This window comes from Eriocheir sinensis, chromosome 39 (genome assembly GCF_024679095.1).
Source record: "Eriocheir sinensis breed Jianghai 21 chromosome 39, ASM2467909v1, whole genome shotgun sequence".
Classification (NCBI taxonomy): domain Eukaryota; kingdom Metazoa; phylum Arthropoda; class Malacostraca; order Decapoda; family Varunidae; genus Eriocheir; species Eriocheir sinensis.
The window spans coordinates 15,802,714-15,823,289 of NC_066547.1; the positions used below are offsets into that span (position 1 = coordinate 15,802,714).

Here is a 20,576-nt window from a genome sequence, read left to right on the forward strand (position 1 = left end):
AACAAGAGGAAAAGAAGTAATGTTTATCAGTGCCAGCTGCTTATGAAGTTAGCTTAATAGTCACTAACTTAACACCCATGCTGGTAAGTAGACTATTAATAGAATAAACTAGTATAATGTAATAGACGTTCTCCTCCCCTGACTAACCCCGACTAACGCCTCCCTTCGCAGGATCGGCCGCTACAAGCTCTTCAAGACGGAATCCAACGTGAGGTAAGTTTCTGAACACACAAACTTAAACTGTTGATTTTGACTCTCATTCATGCCTTGGAAAGCTTCTTGTACATACACTGTTTTGTGTTTTTTCGTCACCTAAATGCTTGATTATTTTTGTAAATGAAAAAACTTTTTGCACGTAATTCCTCGAACCAATGATTTTGCCGCGACGAAAACTTGAGGAAACAAAACTCTCAAGTGGATTTTGGCAGAGAAGACTCCAGCATCGTTTACAAACTGAGGTTAAATACTACGTCGCTTGATTATCGTAGGCGAAAAAAAAAATGTTTGCACTTAATATCTACAGCTCATGATTTTGCCGCGAGGTAAATTTATGGGGACGTAATTTTAAGGCACATTTTGGCAGGGAACACTCCAGCATCTTTTACACACGCAGAGTAAATAGTACGTGGCTTAAGCGCTTGCCCGTCGTGTGCGGGGAACCGTGTTTGCTTTTTATCTGCCATTAATGAGCACTTTTCTCTCTTAAAGGGGAATAACTTATGTGAAGAAAAAAGAAGTTAAACGGTGAAATTAGGTAAAGCACACACACACACACACACACACACACACACACACACACACACACACACACACACACACACACACACACAGGGCATTCTCTCCTCGTGATAACTCCCGCGGCGGAACACAGCACGCGCTTAAAGTGGCAGTATTGTGCTTCAGTGTTACGGCAGCGAGTCTTATTGACCGCCGACGACAAAGTGAGGGAAGGGAGAGAGAGAGAGAGAAGGAAGGGAAGGGGGATGAAAGGAGTATAAGAATGGGGAGGAGAGGGAGAGAAAAGTATAAAATCAGGGAGTAGGGAAAGGATAGGAAGAGGAAACGGTAAAACAGAGAGAAAGGGGAGAAGAAAAGTGTGTGTGAGGGAACGGAAGGAGAGGTGAGGGGAAGGGGAGACATTGTAGGGATGGGGGAGAGGGGGAGGAGGATATAAACTAGGTGAGTAAAGAAGGGACAGGGAGAGGAAAGAGTTAAAAAGGGAGGAAGGTGAAATTATAAAGAGGGAAGGGAGAGAAGAGGATGGAGGGAGTAGGGAGGAAGAGGGAGAGAAAACGGTAAGGATGGGAGGCTGAAAGGGAGAGAAGAGGGAAGTAAGGGAGTAGAAAGGGATAGGAAGAGCAAATAAACGGTCGAAAGGATGAAGGGAGAAGAATATAATAAAGCAAATAAACGGTCGAAAGGGTGAAGGGAGAAGAATATAATAAAGCAAATAAACGGTCGAAAGGGTGAAGGGAGAATATAATAAAGCAAATAAACGGTCGAAAGGGTGAAGGGAGAATAATATAATAAAGCAAATAAACGGTCGAAAGGATGAAGGGAAAAGAATATAATAAAAGAAAAGCGCGTGGGAGGATATTAAATGAAAGGGAGGGAGGGAGAGAGGGAGAGAGCCACGGGGGGGAATTGAACGGTTCGCTGACGTCACTCGGTAAATGGAAGGGAGGGAGGAGGAGGGGAAGTGGAGGGAAAGGGGGAGGAAGGAGTGAGAGATGGGAGCCGGGGAGGGAAGGAGGAGAGGGAGGGAAAAGAGGTAGTGAGGATGTGGTTGATATTCTGAGACGCTTCCACCTCCCACATCAACTATTTCCAAAGGCCAAATTGGAGATCAGTCGGGTTCTCATGAGTGGTATTTTAGGTTCGTGGTACAGAAGAAGGGGCAAACTACCACCAGGGTCATAAAACTACCCCTGGAAATGCCCAAAACTCCTAGGAAAACCTTGTCAAATGTGTCCTTGGGTGCCGATATGTTTAAGGATATGGCCCTATGAGTCTTGAGAGAGGATGTTAGTGTGGGGATAAACCATATAGAAGGAAGAGAAAGGGAAAGAAAGAGAAGAAAACAATAAGTGAGAAACAGAGGTAGAAAGGGAGAGACAGGGAAGGAAGTGCGGAGAGCGAAGGAGAGAAAGAGAAGGTTAGTGTGGGCAATAATTACAGAGAAGGAAGAGAAAGGGAAGCAAAGAGGGAGGAAAAAAAGAAGAAACAGAGGTAGGAAGACTATAAGAAGAGGGGAATGGGAAGGTTAAGGGAGTGGATAAGAGCAAGGCAGGGAGAGACAGGGAGGAAAGTGGAAATAACGAGGGAGAGATAAGAGAAGGTTACAAGCCCACATTTGCTAAGGTTTTCGTATAGGTTGTGGGTACTTCCATGGGTAGCTTTATGAGCCTAGTGATAGTTTGACAAGACTTCATGAACGTGAAAAACTCATGAAAATCAGATTCCTCTCCTCTGTGGCCTTTGGAAATGATGGTTGTGGAAGCCGAAAGTGACTGAATACGGGCCATGGTTGGGAAGGAGAAAAGGTAAGGGCAGATAGCGAGCGGCTGTGTGTCCCTGACGTCACCAGATGAATGATGCAGCTCCCGGCCACAAACGGAGCCTATTGTTGCCTGATGCGAGCCACTGCGGGGACAAGCATTCCCTTGACAGCTACAGTGAGGACATACCGTACAGCCAGACTCCAATACACTAAACTTAAACCAACATAAGTACACTGAACCGGTTAAACGCGAAGGTCCATATTCTTAAACATATCAGGCTCCCATTACGACTATTTTCCAGGGCCACAGAGAAGATTAACCGGGTTTTTATGGTTGGGTTTCTCGATCATGGTGCAGAAGTAGTGTTAAGCTATTTACTGGGATCACAAAATAGTCCACGGAAATCCCAGCAACTTCTACGAGAGGCTTTTCAAACAGGCTTCCTGAACTGAGGTGTTGAGACGTTTAAAATTTCTGGCTAAACTATCATCCACTTTCCACAGTCAATACGTTTCTGCCTCCTCCTCCTCCTCCTCCTCCTCCTCCTCCTCCTCCTCCTCCTCCTCCTCCTTCTTCTCCTCCTCCTCCTCCTTCCTCACCTCTAAAAGCCGTAAAGTCAACACACATAACCTGACTCAGCCTGGCAGTCATGAGGCGTTGATAGCCACCAGGGAACGACTGAACACGTTTATCTTTTTTTTTTTGCTCTCTCTCTCTCTCTCTCTCTCTCTCTCTCTCTCTCTCTCTCTCTCTCTCTCTCTCTCTCTCTCTCTCTCTCTCAGTTTCGTAGGCGGTGTATGTGTGTGTGTGTGTGTGTGTGTGTTAAACTTTTAGCTACTTCCAGGGCTGCCTCCTCCTCCTCCTCCTCCTCCTCCTCTTCCTCCATGTCCTTTTTCTCCTCCTCCTCGTCCTTCATGTCCTCCTTTTGTTTTTCCTCTCATAGTGTTTTTGTCCTCATTCCTCCTCCACTGTCCCTTTTTTCTCCTCCTCCTCCTCCTTCCACTTCTGTCCTTGTCCTATATTTGTCTTCCCCTCCTTGTGATCTCCTCCTCCTCGACCTCCTTGTCCTATTTCTTCCTCCACTCCACCTCCTCCTCCTCCTCCTCCTCCTCCTTCTCCTGATCAAAGGGTGTCAATAGATTCCATGACAGTCGGCCGGAAATTCTCGTCTATATACAGCACGCGGGAGTAACTAGGCTCGGGACCGAAGGAAGGGCGGAAGGAAGGAAAGGAGAGAGGTCATACAATACCACATACCAATAACAAATAACCTGCAGAAACACGAGGAAGAGGAGGGAAAGATGGTTACACACGGCTCGTATGAAGTAACTCGCCTTGCTGATCTAATTCATAGCAAAACAGATTTAGATGACCAAGAACGAAGGAGGGAAAGAAGGAAGGAAAGAGGGAAGGGCGGAAATACAACGCCACATAGTAATAATAAACAGCAGGAATACGAAGAAAAGGAAAGATGGTTAGATTTTGTACATATAAAATAAGAACAGAATTACAAGACCAGGAACGCAGGAAGGATGGAAGGAAGGAAGGAAGGAAGGAAATACAACACGACATACTAACAAATAACAGGAATATGAGGAAGAGATGAGAGAGATGGTTTGACATTGCTCGAATAAACTATAAAGTAACTCACATTGTTGCGTAAATCGATTGCAAAACAGAATATATATATAGTAACAGCGACTTTAAGAATCCCTTGAAGCGAGTGTGTGTTTAGTTCATCAAAGAGAGAGGAAGAGAGAACAGAACGAAGGAAATTTAGAGGAAAGAAGAATTACATGATCAAACGAAAAAAATATATAGAAACAGCGACTTTAAGAATCCCTTGAAGCGAGTGAGTGTTTAGTTCATCAAAGAGAGAGGAACAGAGAAAAGAACGAAGGAAATTTAGAGGAAAGAAGAATTACATGATCAAACGAAAAAAATATATAGTAACAGCGACTTTAAGAATCCCTTGAAGCGAGTGAGTGTTTAGTTCATCAAAGAGAGGGGAACAGAGAAAAGAACGAAGGAAATTTAGAGAAAAGAAGAATTGCAACATGATCAAACGAAAAAAATATATAACAGAGAGTGGCAAGATTTAGGGTGGAAAAAATAAGTTAAAATTGCTTCCCTGTTTCTCATAGTCTCCTTTTTTATTGATATTTAGTTATATGTGATGACCTTACTTTATCTATTTTTCTCCGATGCTTTTTCTTGATTAAGTTACATTGTATTATTTTAAACGAAGCCAATATGGACACCCGCAGCCTAATAGTTACACAAAAAAGATTAAATAAACGCACGTAGCGCACACACACACACACACACACACACACACACACGGAGGCGGTGGCTGAACGGATAGCGTGACGGCGCCGCGTTCAGGACGACGCGAGTTCAATCCCCGCCCAGTGCCACCAAGCTGGAATTTTTCAGCCGCCGCCGAGTGGCTTAAAACTACCCACATGCTGTCCAGAAGACCACCTATCAACCCGGACTCTAGATTCTAGGATTAAAGATGAGCTCCGGGAGGGCAGCATGAGCCAGTGCAAGATGGCGCCACTATAAACACTCGCCTGCGCCAGAATGGGCTGGGCCGACCATCAGGCCCCACCGGGAAGAAGCCTTGGGCCGACCATCAGGATCCACCGGGAAGAAGCCTTGGGCCGACCATCAGGATCCACCGGGAAGAAGCCTTGGGCCGACCATCAGGATCCACCGGGAAGAAGCATACCGGCGCAATAGGCCACGACGTAAAACACACACACACACACACACACACACACACACACACACACATAGAGACCAGGGCAAAAACATGTTTGTGAAACAGACTATCAGGTGGACACCAGTGGCGGCTCCATCCATCATCACCGCCGCATCTCACCTCCACTCCATCCATCACCACCGCCACCACCACCACCACCATACCCACCATCCGAACTGGCCCCATCAAAATCAACTCCACCACCACCACTACCATCACCACCACCACCACCACCATACCCACCATCCGAACTGGCCCCATCAAAATCAACTCCACCACCACCACTACCACCATTACTACAACCATCACCGCCACCACTACCACCATTCGAACTGCCTCCACCACCACCACACGCATTGCTACCACCACCACTACCATCACCACCACCACCACTACCATCACCACCTGACCGAAAAACCACCTGCCCGACGAATGACTACCACCAATAATAATAATAATAATAATAATAATAATAATAATAATAATAATAATAATAATAATAATAATAATAATAATAATAATAATAATGAGATGAAACTCCGCCAGTGAAAAAAAGTCAACTCTCTCTCTCTCTCTCTCTCTCTCTCTCTCTCTCTCTCTCTCTCTCTCTCTCTCTCTCTCTCTCTCTCTCTCTCTCTCTCTCTCTCTCTCCTTCGACACCCTTTACCCTTTACCTCCCTGCCTTACCTTCCCCAGCCTCTTTCCTCTCTTTCCTCCTCTCCTCCTCCCTTCCTTCCTTCCTTCCCCCCCTCCGTCCCTCCAGCGGTTACCTTAAGGCCAATATTCCTCCATTCATCACCGCCAGGCCGCCCTTGTGGTATTGATCTGCGAAAATCTTCGCCTCTTCCTCTTTCTCTTCTTTTCTCTCTCCTCTATTTTCTTTCTTTCCTACCTTCCGCCTCTTCCTCTTTCTCCTCCTGCTTCTCCTTTTCTTAATCATTTTCCTTTCCTCCTCCTCCTATTATCTTTTTCTCTTTTCTTCTTGTTTTCCTCTCGTCTCCTCTTCTCCGACACACATTTGCTACATCTTCTTCTTCCTCCTCCTCTTCCTCTTCCTTCTCTCCTCCTATTTTTTTCTTCTTTCTCTTCTTCTCTTCACGTGTCTCTCTTTCGTCTCCTCTTCTCCGACACAGCTGGCACATCTTGCTTCTCTCCTCCTCCGCCCCTTCCTCTTTCTTCACCTTTCCTTCCTCTTCTCCTCCTCTTCCTCTTCCTTCACCTCCTCCTCTTCCTGCCGCTTCTTACACTCACTCCCTAAGCATGTCTTCCAAAGGGCGGCTTATCTGCTTGCTCGGCCTTCCTGTTCATGCGCTCGCTGAGGAGAAGCCGAGAAAGGAACGGACGCACTTCAGGACGACTTTGTGCTCCCCGCCTGCCATCCGTCTCTCTCTCTGCCTGAGCTTGAAGGGATTAAGAAAACGGCTTTTGTGCCATTATTTGCCCCGTGTTTACTGCGTCTTTTAGTGAGCTTATGCGCGTGGTAGTAGTAGTAGTAGTAGTCGTAGTAGTAGTAGTAGTAGCAGTAGTAGTAGTAGTAGAAGTAGTTGTAGTAGTAAAAACAATAGGAGCAGTAGTGAATGTGTGTGTGTGTGTGTGTGTGTGTGTGTGTGTGTGTGTGTGTGTGTGTGTGTGTGTGTGTGTGTGTGTGTGTGTGTCCCGAGTATGTGAACGCGTCGACCCAAACCCCGTAGACCTTTACAAGCAAATTTTCATTAGGTGAACATTGTCGAATGTGTGACTTCTAACCCTCAAACCTAAAAAGACCCTAACTAGCCCCTTCCATCTATACATAACGATAAACGAAGATACACAATGATATATAGAGAGACTTAAAGAAGCAAGTTAACCTTACGTCATTTAAGGGGTGAATTTTGACCCCTTCATAACTATAAACAATCCAATACGACTTATTTAAACTTAACCAATACGACTTGTCTAGACCTTGAATCCAGCCTCTTTCCTTCGCCAGTCGCTTCTCTCCTGAAAACAGCTCTTATTAGCATACAACCTTTGGACTTTGTATCGAGAGGAAGGCATAATGTTCTGTCACTACCCATTCTATTCTCTCCCCTCTCTCAGCCCCCTTCTGCCGCTCCTGAACGTAGAAATAGCATAAGTGCCCTCTCTCCGTTCTCTTCCTCCTCCTCCTCCTCCTTCTTCCACTATTACTACAATTACTACTAACTACTACTACTACTACTACTACTACTACTACTACTAGTAATAATAATAATAATAATAATGCTACTACTTCTACTACTGATATTACTGCCACCTCTTCATCCCATCCTCCTTCTGTTCCTCCTCCTCCTTCTCTTCGTCCTCTTTCTCCTCCTCCTCCTCCTCCTCCTCCTCCTCCTCCCCCTCCCCCTCCTCCCCTTCTTCAATTACATCAAATGTCACACCAATCAAACGGAGAGACATACGCTTTTTATATAACGGATGCATTGTCATTACGAAAGTGTGTGTGTGTGTGTGTGTGTGTGTGTGTGTGTGTGTGTGTGTGTGTGTGTGTGTGTGTGTGTGTGTGTTGCGGCGCTCGACGGTTCATATCAACGCCACGGAGATGAAGCCAATAGGGAAGTTTTTAATAATCCTCTCGTTCTTTTCATCCCTTTTCCCTTCCTTTGTCGTCATCTTGAACGGCTCGGATGCCCATCAGTCAGAGAAATGCGCCCTGGAGGGAAATTGTATACCACTGAGATTTAAGTTTTAAGAATTCCAATGTTTTCTCGCGTTTTTCCTGACATCCGACTGTCTGTGTGTCTGGTTTCCCTCCTGTTGAAAGATCAAGCCTTCAGGCCTACCAGAGTGCTCTACAACTGTGTTATTAGTTGATTCCGTTCGCTCCTTCGGTTAGTATCATCCATCTCGCCGTGTGTCAGTTTCTTTGCTGCTGGGTGATCGATTCTAGTGACTCATTACTTTTCTGTACGCCCCTCGCCTCCTATGCCCTCATATTTTTTAACCCTCCATCGCTGTTTTACAGTCCATATATATCATACTAGTCATCTCTATGTTGGGTGCTTTCTTCAGACTGGGAAATCAATTCTGGAGCCCCACTGCCTTCCTCTGCCCCCTCTCCTCTCGCCTCCCTTGAGGCGGCACGCGGCGGCACTTGTAGGGCAGGTGGTCTGAGCGTGGCCGGGGCCGCTCAGCACGTGAAGAGAACCGCCCACACGCCCTGCTCAAAGGCTGCGCAGCTCACGAGTGACGTGCGCACTTTGTTCCCGTCAGCGCCGCCGGGACCCGCACCTTTGCCAGCGCCCCGTGACAAGCAACCCTTCTGGCCGCCCATGATAAGCGATACTAACAATAGCCGCGTCATGTTTGATTGCTTAATACATAATGGTCGCCATATTTATGTTCAAATAAACGTCGTCATTACTGTGTAATTAACCCAACGTCACTACGTCAGAGGCGAGGGAGATCCGGGAGTTGGTCACAGCGCCGCAGAGGTACACCAACAACTGACGGCCTCTATGCCGCTCGCCGCTCGCGCCTGGTTAGTCTCGCTCAGATTCCCGTCGTGTCAGTGTGTGCTCCGCCACCCATCCAGACCGCGCGCTCCCTCACGCTCAGCGCTGCACGCCCCCTGTGACCACGACCGTCTTGTGACGCACGGAAGGACCTCCTTTGCCTTGCTCGGGATTAAGAATCAAGAGTGGGTAAAAAAAACACCCGCTGCCCCATAACACGTGTTGTGCGCGCCCCCAACCAGGCGGACAGCAGGCAGATCCCAGGCCGTGGCGTACCACCCGCGTCAGGTATATCGCGCCGCCAGCAGGAGGACTGCAACCTGATTGGTGGACAAGGTGTTCCTGGGGGTTAAGAGAAAGCCGTGGAGACTTACGGACACTTTGGAGGGGCGCGATTCCATTGACAGAGCATTAGGTCACACTCGCTGAAGGCTGCTGAGGATTAGTCATTCCCCCGCTGCCCTCCAGCCCCGAGGCGGTGAGTCGCCGACACTCGCCCGTCGCCAGCCACTAGCTACCCGTGCGTGTCACCCGTGTCGGTGGCGCGGCACCACTTTTTTCGCACGCCCGGTCCCCAAACTTGTCGCCAAGATTAACATGGCAGCGGCTTTAGTGGCCCGCGGGCCAGTCCGCTCCAGATCGACTGAGATTCTGTGTGCGGGTTCCTTCAGCATCGTGGTGGACAGCGTGGACGGCGAGGTGACGGGCGGCGCCGCGGACGAGGATGTGTTCGGGGACGAGGCGGGGCTGGCCGGCGGGGGCGGAGACGTGGACGCCCGCAGCGACATCTCCAACGCCTCCAGCCGCGGCTCCAGGACCTCGCTGTCCAAGGAGGAGACCGACGCCAAGCTCGCCCTCTTCAAGGTAGGTGAAGATGCTTACAGCTCTCTCAACCCAGCACTGCTACCCTCAGCCGTGCCCTGAATGACCCTAACAACTCCCTCTCAACCCATCTCTATTACTCTCAGCCGTGCATTGAGTGCCCCTAACAACTCCCTCTCAACCCATCTCTATTACTCTCAGCCGTGCATTGAGTGCCCCTAACAACTCCCTCTCAACCCATCTCTATTACTCTCAGCCGTGCATTGAGTGCCCCTAACAACTCCCTCTCAACCCATCTCTATTACTCTCAGCCGTGCATTGAGTGCCCCTAACAACTCCCTCTCAACCCATCTCTATTACTCTCAGCCGTGCATTGAGTGCCCCTAACAACTCCCTCTCAACCCATCTCTATTACTCTCAGCCGTACACTGAATGCTCTTTTAAACAAACTCCATTGCTCCCATACGTAAAGTTGCCACTATTTAACGTTTTTATATACACCTGTCACTGTTACTCTCAGCCGTGCAGCGACAGCTTCTTCCAGTTTTCTATCACCCCATCACTGTTGTCCTGAGCCGTGCAGTGGAAGTTGATAGCGTCGTGCTGAGTTTTAAGTAAATGTCAGGTGGGGTGTCTGGCCAGTCGTGACGTCTTGCAGCAAAGGTCGCGGCCAGCCGGGACCAGACATGGTGCGCCTCAACCAGGCTGATAAATATTTGGGCTTAAAAAAGACAACCGCGGACCCACAAAGTAACCATCAAGTAGAGTGTATATACAGGACCCTTTCAGTACCACTTGTATGGGTTTGTTATCGCTGGTAGCGAAGAATAAGAAAAAGCTTACAAATAGGGTGGTGGATTACTGAACGAAACGATATAAGCAAATATAAAGTGGCTGTAAATGTCTCCTTATATGCTTGTGTCCTTACGAGTGTAGAAACTTCAATAGACCAGTTTTTCTATTCTTACCCATGACCCGCCGCCTCACAGACGACGCAGCAACAGCCTTATTTGCCGCACTAAACCATTAAGAGAAAGAATGCTTACCCCGCACAACACTTCGCGTCTTTCAAGGGCGGTAAATCTGGCCGAGAATGTGTTGAAGAGGCGCTTAACTGTTTACACGAGGCGCGCCGCGGGGAGGGAGTGCAGGGAGGTGCTTGCGGCCGCTGCGTATTGCCCTGACACGGCCCTCCCTAGCCAGCTCGTCTCCCTGTATTGCCTATAGTAACAACACTATTGTCCTGCCAGGGTTCTAGTCAGCTCCCTCAGCCTAAGGCGCAGGTGGCAGCATAAAGGTAATAAAGGCGGCAACACCTTACACAATACACAGGTGGAGGTTACATACAGTTTGAAGGAGAGATTGACAAAATAACAGTTTGTATTGCCCTGCCACGGCCCTAGTGATCTCGTTCCCCTCAGGCTAAAGGCGCAGGTGGCAGCATAAAGGTAATAAAGCCGACAACACCTTACACAATACACAGGTGATGGCTTTACCTACAGTTTGAGGGACAGATTGGTATATTTCCATTAATATTTTCATAGGGCTAACTCAAGCTCGTTGTTTCCCATATTATAACTTTTCCGCATTAACAGTTTGCTGATCAGTGATTATAATGCTGAAGTGTGAACAGCTTATACACATAATACATCCATAATCTTACTAGAATAGCTTTGTATTACGATGAATGAAACATACTAAGCCCTTCAATAAATATCTCCCACGACAAAGGTTCGCGTTATCAGACAGGTGAAAGCTTTGATTATATGAACGTGGCAGTACCTTGGGACATAAATATAGAACTACACTTGACCAGCTTCTTCTTACGGTAAAGGGTATAGATTGAGCGATAGATATAATATACCGGGTCTAAGGTCTGCATTATTTGACACAGGTGAAAGCTCTCATTGAATGCACGTGGCAGGACCTTGGAACATAGAAATAAAACCACACTGGAACAACTTCTTCTTACGGTATAGGGGATAGATGGAGCGATAGATATAATATACCCGTGTCTAAGGTCCGCATTATTTGACACAGGTGAAAGCTCTCATTAAATGCACGTGGCAGTACCTTGGAACATAGAAATAAAACCACACTGGAACAACTTTTTCTTACGGTAGAGGGAATAGATAAGTGATAAATACAATATATATCAAAATACCTCTTCTGCCTTATGTACACGGCTCCAGACACTTGTGAAAGCCCTGACTAATACGCGTGACAAGCCTTCCACGAAACACAGATGCAACGGCTCAGACACAGGTCTCTCTCTCTCTCTCTCTCTCTCTCTCTCTCTCTCTCTCTCTCTCTCTCTCTCTCTCTCTCTCTCTCTCTCTCTCTCTCTCTCTCCTCCTCTGTCGCCTCCGCCTCCTCCTCCTCTCCCTTCAAGGCGGCACAAAGGCACGGCCCATTACTGTCACGCGCCACAAACAAGACAGCCAGGCAAACACTGAAGGCTTGTAGGCGGCGGAACCAATCTAGTACAGAGGGGAGAACACCACCACAACCACCACACCACCACCACTACCACTACCCCACAACCACCATCATCACCACCATCACTACCACCACCACGACCACCTTAGTTAGTCACGTGGTGAGTGCCAATACGATAGACAAATTCCAGTAAGCATTAGATAGATGAATTCATGGATAGTTGGGTTAAGTTCACAGGAGCTGCCTTGCATAGACCTACCATAGGCCTCTTGCAGACTCCTTATGTTCCTATCATCACCACCACCACCACAACCAACAGCAACAGCAACAACAACAACAACAACAACAACGGCTCTGTCCACTGTTAGTTCACGGAAAGAAAATAGACGAGAAACAATTAAAGAAGCTAAAATTAGAGAGAGAGAGAATAGGAACGATTAGGTGACTTCCAGCCGCCCGCCCACCAACCCGCCCGCGCGCTTGTGTGTGTGTGTGTGTGTGTGTGTGTGTGTGTATCGTGACGTTAGCGCGTTCCGATGACGTCAAAAGTTGTGTGTTAGTCCGTCCTATTCACCCCCTTCCCCCTCCCCCCCTCGTCCTCCTCCTCCTCCTCCTCCTCCTCCTCCTCCTCCTCTTCCTTCTTTTCGTCCCTTTCTACCTCAGTTCTCTCCTCCCTTGGCTTATCTTCCCTTCCCTCCTCCTCCTCCTCCTCCTCCTCCTTCTCCTCCTTTCCTCATTTATCTCTCTCATCACCTCCTCTTATCTCTTCCTTTCTCCTTCTCCTCTCATCATCTCTCCCACTTGTCTCTCTCTCTCTCTTCCTCCTCCTCCTCCTTCTCCTCCATTTTCCTGTCTCCTTATTTTCTTCCCTCCATCTCTTTCTCTTTTTTGCCTTTCCTTTCTCCTCATTCATCTCTTTTCTTTCTTTCCATTCCTTTATCCTTTTCCCTTTCTTCCTCCTCTTCTCTCCTTTTCCCTTCATCTCTTCTTCCTGTTTTCCTTTCTTTCTCTTCTTTTAATCATTTCATCCTTGCCCTCCCTTCATCATTTCTCTTTTTTTCTCTTTCCTTCCTTATCACTCAGTTTCTTCCCTTACCCCTTCGTCTTTCCTCTTTCTTTCTCCTCTCCTCTTTCTATTACTCCATTTCTTCTCCTTGTCCTTCATTATCCATCTCATTCCTTCCCTTCACCCTCCTCTTTCCCTTTCTCCTTCTCCTCATTCCTCTCTCCTCTTCTCCATTCATTCATTCTCTGCTACTCTCTCTCTATCTTTCCCCTCGTACCTTCCCCATCACCTACCTCTTCCTTCTTATCCTTCTTCTAATTCGTCATTCCCACATTATCCCTCCCTCCCTCCCTCCCTCCGGCCCCTCCCTCGCATTATCAACCCGCCCCATAAATAGAAACACAATAATTCAGCTGCCGGCTCCCTCGCGTGCCTGGAGATTAATGTGATACCGCCGGGACAAAAAGGGAACCAAAATCGGGAGAAATTGTCTGTCCGATGGTTTCAACGTGGGACACAGAGACACACACGTACGGATACATAGAGGTGAAAATATAATAATAAATGATACAGAGGAGTAGAGATTGGTCTGTTCTAATACGTCAGCGCTACACACACACACACACACACACACACACACACACACACACACTAATAATAAAACTCGACTTGTTCCCTTTCTTCAGAGCAAATGGTACAGACATAAATATATACCTTTAGCTACCTCTGATAACATACTCTTAATAGGGGATGATACAGGAGGTTGCTTGGGGTAGAAGAAAAGTATGATAATATATATATAGGACAAGGGTTCGACCTGTTCCCTCCCTTCAACGATACCTCTCCACCTGCACCGCTAATAACATACTCATTATAGGGGACGAAATAGGAGCACACAAGATAATAAAGGAGAGTAAGGGGGGTAGGGAAGCAGTTAGGAAGTGAAGGGTACGAAGAAGAAGGAAGAGGAAGAGGAGGAGGAGGAGGAGGAGGTGGAAGGTAGACAATTTTCACTAAGTTATGTAGAGAATGTGGATTATGGAACGGAGAGAGAGAGAGAGAGAGAGGGGGGGGGGTAGCCGTCACCTGTCACCCGTTTCGCGCCATCTTGCACATCTGACTCACTATTTCTGTCCCATGTGTTACCTCACCTGCGCCTTCCCTTTGCACCTGTGGACCTAACTAAACATACCTCCTCCTCCTCCTCCTCCTCCTCCTCCTCCTACCCTTGTCCCTGTTTACTTATATAATCTTTGCCTTCCTTTATTTTCTTCTTTTCCTTCCTGTTTCTGCTTTTTTCTGGCACTTTTACCTTTGTCTTCTGTTGTTTGCATTGATTTTCTCCTCTCCTTTCTTTCCTTCTCTTTCTTTCTCTCTTTTCCTGTTTGTCTCTCCTTCTCTTCCAATCTCTTTCTCTTTTTCTCTCTGTTTCTCTTCTTTCTGTCACTATTTCTGTCTTCTGCCTCTATAGATTTTCTCCTTTCTTTCCTTTCCTTTTTCCTCCTCAACTCAGCGCTACCCACCCCTAACAAATAACCTTGCTTGAACCCCTGTCTCTATCCCTGTCTCCCTACCCCTGTCACTACACCTGTTTTCTGCTTCTATTGACTTACTCCTTTCCACGGCTTCCCTTCCTCCCCCTCCCTAGCCCGGCGCTCCAGTCAAGCCCCTCCCTGACCCTTCCTCCCCAAGCAAGCAAGCAGTTAATATACGGTAAGTCACTGTTAGCCAAAGGTATTGAACGTAATAGCCGGCGATACATAACCATTCCCTTGACGTTGTGTGTGCCTGTGTGTGTGTGTGTGTGTGTGTGTGTGTGTGTGTGTGTGTGTGTGTGTGTGTGTGTGTGTGTGTGTGTGTGTGTTTTCCCTTCCATTGCTCCTTTACCTTCCCTTTCCTTCCTTTCCTTTTCCTTTCCTTTCCTTTCCTTTCCCTTCCCTTCGCTTTCTCTTTCCTTTCACAAACATTCTAAACGATAACTCAGGCTTAAGCATTTAATTTCCACTCTATCTCTCTCCTCTCCTCTCCTCTCTTCTCTTCTCTTCTCTTCTCTTCTCTTCTCTTCTCTCTCTCTCTCTCTCTCTCTCTCTCTCTCTCTCTCTCTCTCTCTCTCTCTCTCTCTCTCTCTCTCTCTCTCTCTCTGTCTCCCAAGCAAATTACGACTCTCCATCTCGCTCTGCGCCTGTCTCTATCTCCGGCTGTCTCTCTTCGTTTAGTGACTCCTATTATTGCTTTCCTTTCTTCTTCTTCTTCTTCTTCTTCTTCTTCTTCATTAATTTCCTCTCCCGCTGCACTTCATCCCGCATTCATTTATAATTATTTTCCAATTTTTCCTGTCTTCCTTTTTTCTTGTATTCCCTTCAAACGTATCCTTTCTTATTTCGTTCTATGATTGTTTCTTTTTCTTCCTTTTCTTCTTCTTTGTTTCCTTAATTTCCTCTCCTCCTGCAAGTCTTCCTTCCTTCCTTCTTCCACTGTTTTCCTGTCTTCCTTTTTTCTTGTATTCCCTTCATACGTTTCCTTTCTTATTTCGTTCTATGATTGTTTCTTTTTCTTCCTTTTCTTCTTCTTTGTTTCCTTAATTTCCTCTCCTCCTGCATATCTTCCTTCCTTCCTTCTTGCATTGTTTTCCTGTCTTCTTTTTTCCTGCATTAGCTTTCTTACATGTCTTCCATCCTTCCACTATTTCTCTCCTATTTTCCTCCTAACATCGCTTTCCTTTCTTCCTCTTCTCTCACGACTATAATATTTTCCCTCATTTTTCTTTCATTGTTTTCCTATCTTCTTTTTTCCTGCATTATCTTTCTTACATGTCTTCCATCCTTCCACTATTTCTCTCCTATTTTCCTCCTAACATCGCTTTCCTTTCTTCCTCTTCTCTCACGACTATAATATTTTCCCTCATTTTTCTTTCATTGTTTTCCTGTCTTCTTTTTTCCTGCATTAGCTTTCTTACATGTCTTCCATCCTTCCACTATTTCTCTCATATTTTCCTCCTAACATCGCTTTCCTTTCTTTCTTTTCTCTCACGAATATAATATTTTCCCTCATTTTTCTTTCATTAATTTCCTATGCTCTTTTTTACATTCATTCCCTTCCTATATACCATCCACCTTCCCTCCCATTCTCCTCCTACTTTCCTTTCTTTTTTTCTCAGTTTTCTTTCATATTTCTCTATCTTTCTATTTTCCCCTGTATTGCATTAATATATAATGATCACCCACTCTTCAAAGAATGTCCTTCCTACTCTCCTCCTGACATTCCTTTCCTTTCTCCTCGTATTTTCTCCCATTTTTTTCCGCTAACATTATAATTACCATGTCCACCTTCTTGCCTTCCTGATAATGGGCGGACGAACTTGATATCGCAGTAATTTCTCGTGATATCGTGACCGCCGGAACTTTCGCGTTTTCTTTTTTGCATGTCGGGTTTCTCAATGACGGTTTGCGGCTTATTCGCTGACGCAGAGCAGAAACGCGATACTGAGAGTCATATTCTTATTAAGCATTTCGGCGCCCACGCACGAATATCTGACTAGGCTTTCGAAGGAGTTTAGGGAGGCATTTCCAGAGGTAGTTTTATGACCCTTGTCCTCCATTCCTCGACATTACCAAAGCAAGACATAAGGCTATTACGCAGTCTTGAGCAGCTTGCGTGAGGAGAGTCAACTGGTAACGTCTTATATATACATTATTCCTCCTTTGTTTGAAATGGGGAGTATCAAACACTTCTTCCGAAACTGGCCTCTCTTTCGGACAATTTTCTCTACGTTCTTTAATAGGAGCAGTGCAAGCGGGCTTTCCTTTATTTTCTTTATTTATTGCTTCCTTTATTGTAAAAAAAAAAATATGTAAGACTCTCCTCCCGAAATTGACCTCTCTTTTGGCCACAGTTAATTTAAGTTTTTATTATTTTTTGTCCTTGAGCTGCTTCCTTTACTGCCAAAAAAGAAATGTAAGCCTCCCAAGTGACTGTTCTCATTCTCTTAATCCACCTCTGCCTCACGAAGCTGTAGGGCTGCACAGCATATCCTTACCATGCTCACGTTTAATGCTGTTACACACTCACGGGTTTTATACTCATGCAGATGTAATGCTTCTCTTTTTTTTTTCATTAACATTCTCTTGTGGCCTAGATGTGAACGACTCAAGTGCAAATTGCCAGCCTAATGTCGTATTCTGTTCACGGGCTTTATATATACTTATGCAGATGTAAGGCTTGTCTTTGATCTTATTATCCTAATGTTGTGGCCTAGATATGAACGGCTCGTGTGTGTATCGCCAGCCTCACGTTGAATTCTGCCACTCAATCGGGTTTTATGCTTCATTAATGCCTGGGAAATATACATCTTTCGTCTGCAGGAGTGGGTTTTATTTTCACCAAGAAGATTACGTCGCAGTGAAAACTCCTGCTAGATGAAGCAACAAAACGAGCAAGGTAAATGTTGTCATAGTGCGTTTTACTCTCACCAAGAAGATTACGTCACTGAAAAATCCCGGGGTAACATCAATGAAGCAACAAATGGAGCAAGGAAAATGTCATCACAGCCCTGCCGTTCTATTTTCCACACGTGCGCGAGTCAAGATCAAACGGCGGACCATAAGGCCGTCTTTTCTGTTTCCCCGGCAACGCTCGCCCTCCCCTTCCTCGTCTCTTATTCCCGACCTGCTGACTTCACGTTATTACCAAGTGTGTGTGTGTGTGTGTGTGTGTGTGTATGTGGTGTGTGTGTGTGTGTGTGTGTGTGTGTGTTGAAGCCATAGCGTTCAAAATGACAGTTCTATTGAGTGATTCTCCCTAATGTATTTTGTTCCGCTCTCTCTCTCTCTCTCTCTCTCTCTCTCTCTCTCTCTCTCTCTCTCTCTCTCTCTCTCTCTCTCTCTCTCTCTCTCTCTCTCTCTCCCTTCTTTTTCTCTCCACTCTTTCCTCCATTTCACCTTCTTTCCTCTCCCCCTCATCACTCAGTCTTCTCAAGCTTTTCTCTCTCCTCCTCCTCCTCCTCCTCCTCCTCCTCTCCTCTCTCTCTTCTCCTCATAAGACAGTCACTCACGCCTCTCTCTCTCTCTCTCTCTCTCTCTCTCTCTCTCTCTCTCTCTCTCTCTCTCTCTCTCTCTCTCTCTCTCTCTCTCTCTCTCTCTCTCTCTCTCTCTCTCTCTCTCTCTCTCTCTCTCTCTCTCCGTCGAGGTTTATGGAAAGATTTAGTGTATTAGTAATTTTTCCTCCCATCTGGCCTTCACCTTTTCCCCCTCCTCCTCCCCATCCTCCTCCTCCTCCTCTTCTTTTCCTCTTTCTTGTCTTCCTCTTCCTCCTGTTCATCTTCATCTTTTTTTCTTCTTTCTCCTCCTCTTGTTTTTTCTTTTCCTGCTCCTCCTCCTCTTCCTCTTTATCAACCTCCTCCTCCTCTTCTTCTTCTTCTTCTTCTTCTTATTATTATTATTATTATTATTATTATTATTATTATTATTATTATTATTATTATTATCCTTTCTCCCTCTCCTGTTTTTCCTCTTCTTCCTCTTCATCTCCTTTCTCTTCCTCCTTTTCTTAGTGTATTTCTTTTTCCTTCTGTTTCTTCTTCATCTCCTCCTCCTCCTCCTCCTCCTCCTCCTCCTACTCCTCCTCCTTCACCCTCCCTTTAGTTCCATATCCATTTCCTCGTCTTTCTTTTTCTGCTTGTTTTTCCTTAATCTTTTTCTTTCTTGTTTCACCTCCTTCACTTTTATGTTCTTCTTTTATGTCTTTTCTTCCTCCTCTTCCTCCTTCTCCTTACTCTCTCCATTCTCTCACACCTTCATACTCTCTTCTTCCTCCTCCTCCTCCTTCTCCTCATCTTCCCTTTTATGTCCCTTTTTTTCCCTCCTCCTCCTCCTCTTCGACCTTCATCTCCTCTTACATTTTTCCTCCTCATCTCTCACCGCCATCTCCTTCTCTTCATTTATCTTCACGTCCTCCTCCTCCTCCTCTTCCTCCTCCTCCTCCTCCTATCATGGTAAAAAATAGACTGTAAAAACCCTAATTACAGACGTCACACACTGTTTCAGAAGACTTGAGGAGGAGGAGGAGGAGGAGGAGGAGGAGGAGGGGGAGGAGGAAGAGAGTTTGAAGGATAAATGAAGGAGAGGTTGAGGGATGGAAAGGAGGAGGAGGAGGAGGAGGAGGAGGAGGAGAGTTTGAGGGATAAATGCAGGAGAGGTTGAGGGATGGAAAGGAGGAGGAGGAGGAGGAGGAGGAGGAGGGTTTGGATAAATGAAGGAGAGGTTGAGGGATGGAAAGGAGGAGGAGGGGGAGGAGGGGGAGGAGGAGGAGGAGGAGTAGGAGGAGGAGAGTTTGAGGGATAGATAAATAAATGAATCAGTTATAAAGGAGTCATTACACTGCATTTACTCTCTCTCTCTCTCTCTCTCTCTCTCTCTCTCTCTCTCTCTCTCTCTCTCTCTCTCTCTCTCTCTCTCTCTCTCTCTCTCTCTCTCTCTCTCTCTCTCTCTCGTTCACTTCCTGGTGCTCGTCTTAGTTATTTTTGACACGCGATAATTAAGTACAAACAAAAGAGGAGGAGGAGGAGGAGGAGGAATGAGGAAGGAAGAGTAAGAAGGAACATAGAGAGGGAGGGACAGAAGTATGGGAGGAAGGTAAGGAGGTGAGGTAAGGTGCGAGGAGGAGGAGGAGGAGGAGGAGGAGGAAGGAAGAATAAGAAGGAACAGAAGTATAGGAGGAAGGTAAGGAGGTGAGGCAGGGTGATAGAATGAGGAGGAGGAGAATGATGATGATGAGGAGGAGGAGGAGGAGGAGAATGATGATGATGATGATGATGATGAGGAGGAGGAGGAGGAGAATGATGATGATGATGATGATGATGATGATGAGGAGGAGGAGGAGGAGAAGGAGAAGGAGGCCTCATCTTTCCCCTTCCTATGGTGCTTTCTCTCATTCTTCTTTCCTTCCTTCTTTTCCCCTCCCTTCCCTTCTCTCCCCTTCCTTCCCTTCCCTTCCCTTCCCATCCCATCCCATCCTTTCTTCATTCCTTCCTTTTTATGCCTACAGCCTCCCCTACTCCCCCCTCTTACCCACCCCTCGACACACACAAACACGGCTGCCTCTCCGATATTACCAATCCCCTGAACGTGGCATTCCCTTTAAACTTATTAAGCTCCCGCGGCGCTGATAAGGGGCGGCGAGGGGCGGCGGAGGACGACGAAAGGGCCATACTGTTAAAAATGGGACGGGGAAGGAGAGAGAGGAGAAAGAGGAGGGGAGAGACATGTGAGGAGAGGGAAAGGAGAGCATAGGAGAGGGAGGAGGAGGCTGGGAGAGAGATATGGGAGAGGGGAGGAGGGAGGAGGAGGAGGAGGAGGAGGAGGAGGAAGAGAGATATGGGGAGGAAAGGAGAGAATGACACACACACACACACACACACACACACACACACACACACACACACACACACACACACACACATTCCATTACCACGAACTCTTCTCATCTCCTCGACCTCAATTTTGCAATCCGTTCTTCGAATACACACACACACACACACACACACACACACACACACACACACACAG

The 20,576-nt window shown here is 46.5% G+C and overlaps 1 protein-coding gene across 1 annotated transcript in view; it reads left to right on the forward strand.

Moving 5' to 3' along the window:
- Positions 1-8,282: 8,282 nt before the first annotated feature.
- Positions 8,283-20,576, forward strand: part of LOC127009080 (uncharacterized) — a 71,633-nt gene continuing 59,339 nt past the window's right edge. Inside the window, exon 1 of the mRNA XM_050881849.1 lies at positions 8,283-9,611. Coding sequence (XP_050737806.1) covers positions 9,345-9,611 — 267 coding nt within the window. The 5' untranslated portion in view covers positions 8,283-9,344. The remainder of the gene's footprint in view (positions 9,612-20,576) is intronic.